General features: G+C 43.5%; 1 protein-coding gene across 1 annotated transcript; it reads right to left on the reverse strand.

Moving 5' to 3' along the window:
* Nucleotides 1-35: 35 nt before the first annotated feature.
* On the reverse strand, nt 36-12,327 carry Gsto1 (glutathione S-transferase omega 1). The gene is made up of 6 exons (XM_059256690.1): nt 12,191-12,327; nt 11,981-12,089; nt 9,244-9,466; nt 6,193-6,291; nt 962-1,068; nt 36-258 (listed from the first exon to the last, which is right to left on the reverse strand). Exons 1-6 carry the CDS (start codon nt 12,222-12,224, stop codon nt 105-107), a joined length of 726 nt encoding a protein of 241 aa, XP_059112673.1. The 5' UTR covers nt 12,225-12,327; the 3' UTR covers nt 36-104.
* Nucleotides 12,328-13,072: the final 745 nt, after the last annotated feature.

Below are 13,072 nucleotides of genomic sequence, written 5' to 3' on the forward strand. Positions count from 1 at the left end.
AAATGAGCCAGTAAGAACACTGGGTAAAATGAAAGCTGGGTAAAATAAAAGCTTGTTATTCATGTCAATAAAGGAAAATATCATCCACTGAGGACTCTTGCCCTTCAGAGCCCATAGTCACAGGCCTCATGGCTGTCCTGTAGGTAGAGACTTAAGAAACCACGAAAGACCTTTGGATCAATTGAGTGGGATGATACTGTGGGGTCTTTCTGCATGGCTGCCATCCAGAGCTTAAGTTTTGGAGTGTCGGCTACACACCTGTAGGAAGACAAGATGAGAGATGTGAACTAGGTGAACTGGGTGGGCATCCCATCGTCCCAAGTTACCACTGCAGTTTATCTCCTTAAACTTTGTAAATGTTTATTTAAGAACATGTAAAATGCAAGCAGTAGACTAGTAACTTTAGCCCTGAGTGCTACCATTAAGGTCTTTGTTTCACAGAAGAGGAAGCCAAGATGAGGGCAAGTGACACGGTCAGTTAGTAGAACTTCAGACTGAGATTGACAGACAACTAAGTAGTAAATAACCATTTTCTATATGAAATGTGTGTAGAAGTAGCCTCAGACAGCTGTAATTTCTAAGATGCAGAAGTAAGCCATTGTGGCCAACTGTCAAACTCAAAACAGAAGTTTAGAAAGCAATGTAGAAACCTAACAAGTAGGTGGAAAGTAAGAAGTGTTCAACTCTTAAAAAACATCTACACCCTTGTGGATTTTTAACCAGTAGAGGGTAAATTTGAAAACGCTCTACTCATGTCAGAGATAGATGTCTCCTACTCCCCAGGGCTGAGGATGAGTATGAGTAGGTAACCAGACAGGTTCTTGTATACCCGGGACTTTTCTCTCTGTTGGTTTCCATTCATGCCGGTGATATTAAATATTCATCTTAGTTCAGAAAAAAATCCATATATAATATTACAACTCTCATCTTAAATTATGCACAAAATGTTCAAATGTCTTACTCATTGAGTTCCAGTGCTTCCAGTCGTTGAAACCAAGGCCACATAAGATAATCAGCCATAGAGACAGTGTCCCCACCAAAGAAGTCTGAGTTAAAAGGTGTCATAGCCTGAATGTTAAAAAAGGTAAAACAAGTTTATTTGTGCAACTAGGAAAATCATCATCAAAAACAACAGAAGCAAATTAGGTAGAGCATGTCTAAATCTCTTTTATCCTGATATAGTCAACTTGGGTTTTTATGTGATTCTAATTGGAAATCTAATAGATAGTATACCAGTGTTTTCAACCTTCCTGATGCTGTGACCCTTTAATATAGTTCCTCATGTTGTGGTGACCCCCAACCATAAAATTATTTTCACTGCTACTTCATAAATGTTATGAATCTTAATGTAAATATCTGTGTTTTCCGATGGTCTTAGGCAAACCTTGTGAAAGGGTTTTTGGACCACCAAAGGGGTGACAACTCACTGGTTGAGAACCACTGTAGTATATAGATATGTTGGGAACACAAAGGTCCTTGCACTCACAGATAGCACTAGGGAAACCAGGAATACTGAACAGGCTGGGTTGTCTTTTCAAAGGAAGAGATGTATAACCCTTTCTGCCCAGAAGGCTAGAAGTGGAGGTGACTAATAGTCTAGGTAACCCCTGTGCTATCTATAGGGCCAAGCCATACCTGGCTTCCCGAAAGCTCCCACAACCATAACTGGAGGTGCCTAATAGTGTAGGTGACCTTTGTGTTATCTGTGTGGCCAAGGGCTCCTCCAAGGCTCCCACAACCAGGAGGTGGCTGATAGTCCAGATAACTCTACACTATCTGTATGACCAAGAGCACACCAGATCCTCCCCTAGGCCTGTAAGATAATACATGTAACCCATCTCTACAGCCCATCTTATGGACATGCACTTTGAGAAGTTTCGACGTAATTATGCCTCTGTGCACAGAGGATTGTACTGTACTTAAATATGCCTAAAATAAACTGCGTGGTGTCAGACCTAGAAGTTTGAACCAGCACCAGCTCCTGAGTTGTACTGAACCAGATTTCCTTTTTGCCTCAAGCAGATTGTGACTCTGCCAGCCCTGGTGGTCACACAGACCTGTTGTACATATATTTCTACTCCTGTTTGAAATATTTTACATACTGATACAAATGTAAAATTATATTTGTCATACTGTATGTATGTTATACCTCTGTTTAGGATATTTTGTATATTGACACATATTAAGGATATTGTTGTCATACTGCATATTGCACTATATATTTCTCTGCTTAAGGTATTTTGTGTATTGTCACAATTTTGAGGTCATTGTCCGTATATAGTACATCTGCTTACAGACTGTTTACCTTGTTAATGTGAAGCCTTAGTCCTTAGGTTATTTAGGTAGAGAAGAATTGCAGAACTGTAGTCACCTATGCTTGTCATTTCTATAGTTATGTTAGTTAGGTTTTCCAGATTTACAGAAACATATGTTAGATGGATAGGTAATCTTCAAACACTTCGTAGAACTAAAGAATATGGCATTTAAATGTTTTGATAATTTAGAATTCTGTTGACCTGAGACATGATTGCTCCTGGCAGCACCAATCTGATCCCAAGAGAATGTTGGGCTTCTAAGACACTCCATTTGGAAGTTTGTCTTCTTCTTGCACAAAATGGCCTGCTGGGCAAAGAACTGCCCATGCCTCTGCTGACAGTATGAACGCTGCTTTTCTGGACGAGTAGGACACAAGGAAAATCGACTACTGAACCTTGCCAAGACAGGGTAAGATGGTCTTTCAAAATTCCTGCTTCTGAAAATGGTCTGTCAGATATTCTAGGCCTGTAGCCAAATTGGATTCCCCAACGATGCTGAGAAACTTTAGGCGACTGTCCAGGCTGCCAGCTGTCTGTCTGTTCTCACAAGAATTTCGGAAATTGCTTGCTTGCATTTTCTGTTTTCTCAGCTATTATTATGTTCCTTCTCAGGTCTTTGTTGGAGTTGAAGACTAGATAGTTACAGTTACAATCTTCTTGTGTCTTAGCTAGAATATATTAAGTACTAAAGTTAGAATCTTTAGAATAGGACAGCTATTGGAGTAATCTCAGTAATTTGCCATTTACCTTTGATCTGGACATTTCTGGACATTTAGCATGTCTTTCTTGTTTGATGTAGTTCCGTTTTTGTTTATGTTATTACCCTTTGTTTTTCCTGGACAATACTTGATAATCATTCTTATTGTATATGGTTTGCATTAAGTTTAGAACCTTCTTATTTAGACAAAAAGGGGAAATATAGTGGTATTTGCTCTGCCCATGACCTTGGGCTATAGGGCCCGAAGGAGGCAGTGCTTCATGCCATTGTACATGACCTCTTAAAAGGAAAGGGAGAAGGGTCACATGCCCCTTCTCCCTGCTGCCTGCAAGGTGGATTCACTCCCAGTCAGATCACAGGACAACTTCAGCTGTCTACTCCATTCTGTATTCGTGAGTGTATTTCCTCAATTCACCCTAATAAATTTCCCTAATACTCCTTAAACAGACTTCTGTGTATTTCTTGCATTAGAGACCCCCACACTGATGTACACCGCAGCATTGTTTGGAATAGCTCAACTGTGAGCATGCTACTTGTCCAGAGTACAGTAAAGAATTTTTGCTACTATCAAACCTTAGAACACTGGACAGCAAATAGACAGGAACTATACTTAGCGTAGATGAATCTTAAAACACTAAATCAGAGTGGAAGAAGCTATTAAAACATGCACATTATATAGCTGTATTTGTATAAAGCTTGAAACAACCCAAACTTCGTATGTGGTTCTTAATACAGATGCTGGTACCATGATGTGTTTATTTTTTAAAAAGTTGTCAAGTTGTACTTTTATGCATTCTTATTATGAATGTGCTTCTCTGAATGTAAATTTTTAGTTAAAAACATACTTAAAATATCCTAGAAATGGATACAATTAGGTACTAAACAGGTGAAAATTATTTGAATAACACTAAATTCAAATGGGATGTTTCTGAAATTTAAGAAGGTGAGTTGATAGTAGGGTTTCACCAAAGAAGGAAATTGAGAATATTATTTGAGTAAACAAACTTATACCTGATAGAGGAAGGTAGGGTACATATGACTAAAATTCATTATCTTCATATATGACACAAAGAATTTTAAAAGACCAGAACCAAGCCAATTTGCCCATTATAAATGACCTCTGTAGTCTTCCTCAGGGACCATATCATGTTCTACAATGTGGATAGATTGTTCATGTCTGATTATTTGTCTTCTTGCCACTAAAATAAGAACCTGAAGAATGTGAACTGCATCTTTCCAGCTTCCATGCTGTCCCATGGAAAACCATGATTAGCAAAAACTGATTTAAGAACAAATATAAAACCCCACAATGAATCACCAGTAAAGAAACTGAACTGCACAGTACAGCAGGCACAAATTAAAATGCCCTGCTAAACTGTTTTAGGGGTTAGAAAAATAAGGGAAGCTACCCAACCCATTTTAGGAGACTGGAACATTTATGATGCCAGACCCAAATAAAGATATCAGAAGAGTGAATTGTGGGTCAAACCCATGAGTATATATTGAGTCTATAATACATGTGAAAGTCCACTGAGCAAGATGCCATCCCCTCTGAAGGCCTGGCCTAGCTGCCTTGAGAGGCACAAGTCAGGTTTTTCAGGTTAAAGTCCGTGGCTTCTGGGGGCACTGTGTGCCTTTCAGTTCCTGAGAAACCAAGGCATTCCCTCGGGCAGTGAAGTGTTCAGGCCGCTTTGTGTTTCTGTATGTTCCCTCAGTAGTCAAGGAAGCAATTGTGGACACTTCACAGGACAATTGCTCTTAAGACATTTATCTTGTGTAACCAACCTGTCTAGCTTGTAAACATCATTGTATCCTAGCAACTACAACTGTATCGATCCTGGCAACTGCCATGATACTCTGTTTCTGATAAAGGTATAAAAAGTCTGGCTGCTCAATAAAAATTGCCACAGCTTAAGTTTTGCTGTGGACCCTCCAAGGCCTGGTTTAGTTCCTCCAGGCTATATCAGGTGACCTTGGCCTGATTAAGTAATCGTGGGTGATTACAGACCACAAGCATCAGGTTAAAGGGAATGGGTCCTGTGAACATTTTCATGGATGTTACAGATGCCAGAAACATTGAGTATCCACAGTGTAAGAATTAGCAGATTAGGGCTAGAGAGATGGCTCAGAGGTTCAGGGCATGTTCTGCTTTTCTACAGGACTGGAGTTTGGATCCCAGCACCCATGTCAAGTGGCTCACAACTGCCTGTAACTCCCAATCCAGGGGATCCAACAGGTGCGGCTGCACCCATCTGCACCTGCACTGTCCCCTCACATACACATAATTAAAAGTAAAAAGAGTAAAGTCTTAAAAAATAGCATATTAGCAACAGGATATAGTGGAGGAAAAAAAAAAAAAAACTTCAGAAAAAAACAAGATCACACTCCATGCTCAGTGATAAAATGCTAGGATGCATCCCCATTGAAGATAGCATCTATGCTTTCCCTCAGTAAAATCTGTGGTTAAGTGTGAACAAGTGTCTCAAGACCAAGAAGAAAGCTTTATCTCAAAGCTTTATCCCAAAGGACAGCTCTCCCCAAAAGGAAAAAAAATCTGGGCTTCCTTACATGTCTGCATTCCTGGCAGACTTCATAGTGGGAAGCGCTGATCACATCAGCAGCAGGGAAAGTAATACAGTGGCATCTGTTGTCGGATTACAACTAGGTTAAACTATTGTTTTAAATATATGAACATAGACTGGAAACAAGAATGGACAAATGGAAACAAGACAAATATTGTGGAAATGTTGGTAATATTTCTCATTGTTATTTTAATGCTGATGTACTAAATACCTCAAGCCCATAAGCCATGTGTGATCATGCATGCCTGTAACACTAGCACTCAGGCAACTGAGGCAGGAGGATCATGACTTTAAGGCCAGTATGGGCTGCATAGTGGGTTTGAGGCTAGCCTGGGAGGCAATGACACCTGTCTCAAAAACCTAAACGAAAATAAAAACAAGTCAATGATGTACTTTTAGGCATTTGGATTTATATCAGGATCACAACAGCCTATAGAAATCTGTTGTGATTTCTTCTTATTTGGTACTATTTCTAATTGTCAGAAAGTGATTTAGAGAGTGAGCTTCTGAAGGGAGGAGGGGAAGGAAAGGAGTGTAGATATCGATTCTCATGGTGAAAGCCAAGAGAAGCGAGTACCTCCTCTAGCTTGCCAAGCTCCTTTCTCAGTTCTTCTTCTAAGTCAGCAGAGTCTTCCTTCTTCTTCGCTCTAATAAAGCTTGTAACCAAAGGTGGTACCTGCACAGAGGATGATTTTGTAGTTTATCAGTGTGAGGCTATTGCCCCCCCAACACACACACACACACACACACACACACACACACACACACACACACGAACCCTCATAGTCCTGACCCCCAACACACATACAAACATAATAGAACCCTCATGTGGGGGGGCCCAAAACAGCTTGACCACACAGCTGCCATGACAGGCTTACTGGAAGGTACCACCCAGTCCCCAGAAAAAGCCATAAACTGACCACGCTGGGGGTGGAGGCAGCATCTAAGGGGAAATACCTAACATTCCAAATAGTCTCAGCACACACCTATACCCCCAAGACAAATATCAGCCAATCAGGGTCCCGAACCCTGGAAATCCCTTCATGCCAACCTCTGTTATGATAAAAACCCCACCCTGCCCAGGCTTGGCACTCTCATACCATACTACTGTGTGAACACATGGAGGGTCCAAGCGCCAGCTTGCTTGAATAAAGGCTCTTTGCTTTTACATACAGGATTCGGTCTCCATGGTAGTCTTTTGGGGGTCCCTGAGATCTGGGCATAACACCTCATAGTCCTGTCCCCCAACACACACACACACACACAAACATAATAGAACCCTCATGGTCCTGGTACCCCTCCAGAGTGTTGTAGAGACAAGTGTGGACCAAGTCCCAGTGTTTACAGAAACCACAGCCTGATCTTATAAACCTTTTTGTAGACTAGGATGTGACACTGCACAGATTTTGTAATTTGCAGATAATGGAACCCACTTTGGCAAATTTGAGCCCAAAATTTCATAAGTAGACACCAAGTGGCCTAGAACTGAAGCCTGGAACTATGGGAACTTTCTAAAATCATACTGAGAAATAGACTAACCAAGAGGTACCAGCTCCTGCCAGTGCTAGTGAGCACTAATAGGCATTTGTACTGCTACACACTGAGATAACTAGAAACAATGGCTCGAACACCATTCCTCCCCTAGAATTTAATCTTGCAGCCCCCACCACCACCCCTATAACTAGAAGCTCTGCAACCTGTTTTGCTGGTCCCCGGCCATCCACACCAGGCCTGTTTCTTCACTCCGCCCTTATCTCAGATGAAGGCCACCGTGTGTATCTAACAAGGAGGGCCTAGGCCACAGGCCATGGCCCCAGCCGCAAAGGGAGCTGGGAAGAGAAGTCTTCTGAGTTCTACCTTAGAACCACAAGACTATTTGAAGGGGACTTGAGTTCCTGAAGACTTGACAGGTGTGGTGTCTGACGTTTTAATGAGTATGGTTGGAGTTGTGAGTTTTGATACTTAGCTCTTCAAAATGACCTCACTGTCAGAGAAGAAAGCGCATGCAGTCCCATGAAATCCCATCAATGTCAGGACAGTTGGCCCTTTCAGGGACTGGTGATCCAACACAGCCCTTCCTCCCACACTGCCATCTTTGACTGCCTAGTGTTTCATCCATACTAACCCTTAATATCTCTTCCATATTATCTTGTCAGTTCCTCTTAATTTTGGTTTTCCCTAAAAATGCAATTGATGTGGCTTTGATTTCCCAAGTGATAGATATGTCTTTACATATGACTGTCTGAGTTTGTGTCTCATTTCCAAGTTCCCAAGAGTGAAGATGACCAGCCCCTCCAGCAGGGCAGAGCACATCTCTGTTGTGATGAGCTGTAGCTCCGAGCCCAGGAGCTTGTGGTACAGAGGCTGCCCTTTCCCCTGGGATAAACAGGGAAAGAATGGTGGGCAACTCCAGTTTTGCTTTCTTCTCTGTCTTTCTGGACAGTAAATAAATCTTATTACTACTGTGTGTGTGTGTGTGTGTGTGTGTGTGTGTGTTGCGGAGGGGTTATATGCACTGGAGTGTGTGGACGCAGTGCACCCATGCATGTGGAGGCAGAGCAGAACATTGATGACTTTATCTGTCACTCGTCACTTACTGCCATATGACAGTGTCTTTCATTGAGCCACAAATGTGTGCCTGGGCTGGCTGGGCAGGGAGCTCTCCAGATCTGGGTGGTGCTACCCTCCATCGCCAGTGCACACAGACACCCCAGCAGTGCTGCTACCCTCCCCCCCCCCCCCCCGCCACTACATACACACACACACACACACACACACACACACACACACACACACACACACCATACTACCAAAGTAATTCATCCGAATGGATGTAAGAGTATCACTATTCTTGGTGTCTAAACACATATCTGTTGGTCATCTCTCTGCTAATACTAATTTGAATTAATCCACTCCAACGATAAATAAGATGCAAGCATATTCTTCCCCAGGAACCTCAGTGGATCATCACTGCTAAGAACTGGCCATAGCAATTAAGAGCTAATGCTGGGTAGGTACCATGTATCTAGACACTTTGTGTTAGACCTGTTTACGTGTGACCTAACACACTAGAGGTAAAACAAGAAATCTGCCCCAAAGCACACAGTCTGAACACTTCCAAGCAAGTCATACACCTAGGCAGTAAGCGAACAGTGATGGACAGACAGCCCTGTCTTCATGGCGCTCACATTTGCAGGCAACAAGGGCAAGAAGGCAGGCAGTTATGAGGGCAGAGTACCAAGAGCCTTGATGAGGAAAAGCTCATCGGAACAGAGCTGGAGTCCTGAGCAGCCTGGACATGTTTCTAGAAGGCAGAAGGTCCAAGCATATACATCAAAGCTGCCTAAACTGAGGAAAAGAAAGGAGAAGACTCCCAGCCACAGCTGAGGGAGCAGGGGAGATGTGTGGCAAGACTGGGGGAAAATCATCAGGGGTAGAGTCAGGAGAAAGGGCCAAGAGGGCTGACTATGAAAGGCAAGCAGGGAGCAGAGCACGAGAGCCCGGCAGGGCACAGTGACGGAGTATAATCCTCCGCTAATGTTCCCAGTCCTCCGCTAATGTTCCCAGCCTCTGAACCATCACAGAGGCAGTGCTGATTTAGCTTAAAACACCAGCTGGAAATTCTTACCTTAGAGAATAACTCTAAGTTCATCTTCTGGCAAGCTTTCTTGTAAGGGTCATCTGGGAACAATTTCTTCTCCGGGTACGCCTCATCCAGGTACTCACAAATGATGATGGAATCGGAGATTAAGCGACCCTGACTGTCCTCCAGAACTGGCACCAGCCCAGATGGATTCTTCTTGAAGAACCATTCAGGCTTGTTTTTCAGGTTGATATTGATGATTTCGTGCCTGAAAGACACAAGACTACTGAAGAGAGCAAGGCATTTTCTGTTTTCCCGAACTAGTGTTGAGTGGCTCTAGCGTCTACTTAGTTAACGAGACCTGGGTTTAGGAAGAAAGTTCTGCCTCTGTCTTCACCATGCTCCATCAGCAATTTGAGAACCTGGCTCCAATGCCCTCAGCAAGCGAATCAGACAGTGCTCACTTTTGTGTTTATCTGACTTGTTTCACTTAAGGTCCCCAGGATCCATCTCTGTCACACACTGTAGACTTCATTTAATGGTGGGACAGCTAGGAGGTAGTGGTGCACGCCTTTAATCCCAGCACTCAGGAGGCAGAGCCAGGTGGATCTCTGTGAGTTGGAGATCAACCTGGTTTACAGAGCTAGTTCCAGGACAGGCTCCAAAGCTACACAGAGAAATCCTTATTAGAATCAATCTGATAAAAACCTCATTTCATTTTGATTCAGTTCAAAACGTGTTGAACTGATTCAACAATTCATTTTGCTACTACAAATTTTGAAATTCTTACAGTGGTATATTCTAAAAATCCTAAAAATCCCATAAAATGAATCAGATTAAATCCACACGTGTTGATATATTTTCTTTCTTTTCTTTTAAAAAAAAATGTTTTTAAAATCATGAAAAGCATGCAGCTGGAGAGACAGCCCAGTGGTGGAGGGTACTTGCTGCTCTTGCAGAGGATTTCGGTTCAGTTCCCAGGACCCATGTCAGGGTTTACAACTGTCTGAACCCTAGTTCCCGGAGATCCAATGCCCTCTTTTGCTCTGTGGGATCCTGCAAGCCCATGGTACACATAAACTCATACACATACATATAAAAATAAAATATTTTTCAAATTTATAGAAAATAAATAAAAAAAGAAAGAATCCACTGGTGCCACACTAATTCCAGATTGTAACTGTATACCCTTGTATCTTGCAGAGACTATAAGAGACAGTGTTATAATCCTTAAAGCAATGTTTGTATACCTCAAATCAGGAGCAGAGTCCAGTAGGACAGATCACTTGAGAGTAAGATATCCCAACACCTCTGATTTCCTGTTTCCTCACCAATAACAGAACAGATTTAGTTTATAGATTTAATTACATAGTCCTTCACAAAAAAAAGCAGTGTGAACATTGAAGTAAACTCCTGCATTTGTGTGTGCAAAAAGGTTCCTATACTGACTCTGTGTGTGTGTGTGTGTGTGTGTGTGTGTGTGTGTGTGTGTGTGAAAAGGTTCATTTACTGACATAATAATGAACACACAGACCAGCTGCTGAGGGGAAAACAAAACCCTCTGACATAGAATAATGCTCATCTCTGAGAATTATACTTTGAAAATGAAAGGCGGGTCCTGGGCTTTAGAGATCAAGAACACAGGAATGCTGATATTTTGAGCAGCAGTCAACATACCTGCGCCCACAAGCTGGGGGATGCTCCTTACAGAGAACACACTACAGATCTGGCCTGTGTAAGATGTTATTGCTCTCGGAAAAGCGTCCTGGGGTTCCAAACCGATCTGTGAAGTTCGTAGAGCAGTGATATGTACTGTCTGAAGGTACCCCCCCCCCCAATAAGAGCCTATCTGCCCACTGTTATAGTAAAATAATTTCAAATTTGCTTTGGGAAACTCCTGGTGAGAAACGTAATTCTTTTCCACCTAGAGTTTCAGCGGGAAACACATAACAAGGCATTGTGCCCTGCTTGCGCTTCCCCTTGCGTGAGGACAGTAAATATCTCTTATTGTTCAATTCAGTTTGAGTTTCTTAGTGACAGAAGTTCTGACTAAAACAGAAAATTTGCTCTAGGTAAATACTATCAAAAATATTTTCTTATTTTTTCAAAACCATGCTCTCTCATCCAAATGAAATCAAAATTGTTATGAAGTGATAGTTAATTTTAAAATATATCTTACTATTTAGGGAAAAGAACTGCCTGCCTATCCAATTCTCCCCATGAATATTTTCTTAAGAGTGGTCTTCCAAACAGCAAGTGTCTAATAATTATTTTCAGAGAAAACCCAAGTGACTCGCCAATTGTAGATAACCTGTAGGTCAACGACTGTTAGTTTAAATAATACGGCTTTGCAAAGTGACTTTTAGACACAGACTCTCCCCTTGATTTTGCAAGAGCCCAGCCCATGGGGCTGTGCACAGGAAAGCTGACTCAGAACTCTGCTTGTCAGGTCAAGTTCTGATCTTGGTCTCTAGGTGAAAGCGAAGCTCAGTAGATCACGAATCCAGGGACCAGAGCTGAGACAGCCTTCACGGTGTTCAGCGATCCTGGGCAAATGACTAATTTTACAGAAGAAACGGCTTTTCCAAGCTGTGGAATGCTTAAACAGGATGCCCTAGAGCTCCGGAGTCTGTGACAATTCTCCCCTTGAAAAGAGGATGTGAAACATAAGTCTCCTACAAAAGGCTGAGAATATTGCCCCTAAACACAAAACCAACGCTCCGAGGGTCTGAAGCAAGCCACCAGCCCCGGGCGGCTAGGGAGTCGTCTCCCTGATCCTCACCGGATTCCCTTGGCCTTCAGGACCATCAGCGTCCTCTGAGCGAAGGGGCAGAACCTCATGCTGTAGACGCGGATCTGGCCCTCCGGGACTGGACCGGGAGGCGGGCTTCCTGCAGGAGAGAAGAAGCGGTCACGGCCCAGATCACACGGAGATCCGGGACATCCCGGACATCCCCGGTCCCCGGAGCCTGCTCGCCGTGGGCAGCTTCACCTTTCCCCAAGCACTTGGAGGATGCCCCGGACATCGTTGAGCTGTGCAAGCCGAGAGTCACAAGAGTCCCGCTCTAGTTCGTGGGCGACTCGGGAAACACATGGCCTCGACTCGCCTTAAGTGCCTGCGCTCAGCTCCGCCCAGACCACGCCCCCAGCCCGGAAGCTGGCCAATCCCCCACACAGGTCAGCGCTTAAAGGGGACCTGTGGTTCCCTTGTGTCACTTGCTGGCCACCTGGAGATTCACCAAAGCTGAGATGCTCAGGGCCACCCCAGCCCTCCAAGCAGAAAGTGGTCGCTTGTCTGTCTTCACACAGGACTCTGGCCCTGACCTCCGTACCTCCCATACCCACTCCCTGGCCACCAAGGCATGCACTGGCAGTCCACATGGTACCGGCCTCTGGTCTGCGACCCTTGGCGCTAGGAACATGTGGGCGCTACTCTCAGTTCTTGTTCTGCCCCAAGATTTCCAAGACTTGGGTCCTGTGGCCTGGTCTCTACATTCCAGAGGGTCACTCCAAAGGCTCTTGCTGTAACCTACGACTCCATGGAGATGGTCTAGCTTTTGGACAGTAGTACTAGCCACCATCCCTACTGTCACTCACGGAAGCACATTTTAGCACACCGAAAAGAGCACACATCTGGATGTTATCGGCCTCAGAATGACGGTTGTGCTTTCAAAATTCCATCCATAAAACATTTGTTTGGAAGCCCTAGAAAGCACACAAGCCGATTTAAGCGCAGTGGACTGAGGGAATTTAGCTTCTCTGGTTTATAGGGGAAAAAAAAGATCTGATCAAAGGGTGTGTGAAAAAATAGTATCTTTTCCCTTAGGAGTCAGGAAAGTGGGGCGGAGTCTGCACACTAGGATTCACACAGCCA

Source organism: Peromyscus eremicus, chromosome 1, assembly GCF_949786415.1.
Source record: "Peromyscus eremicus chromosome 1, PerEre_H2_v1, whole genome shotgun sequence".
NCBI lineage: Eukaryota > Metazoa > Chordata > Mammalia > Rodentia > Cricetidae > Peromyscus > Peromyscus eremicus.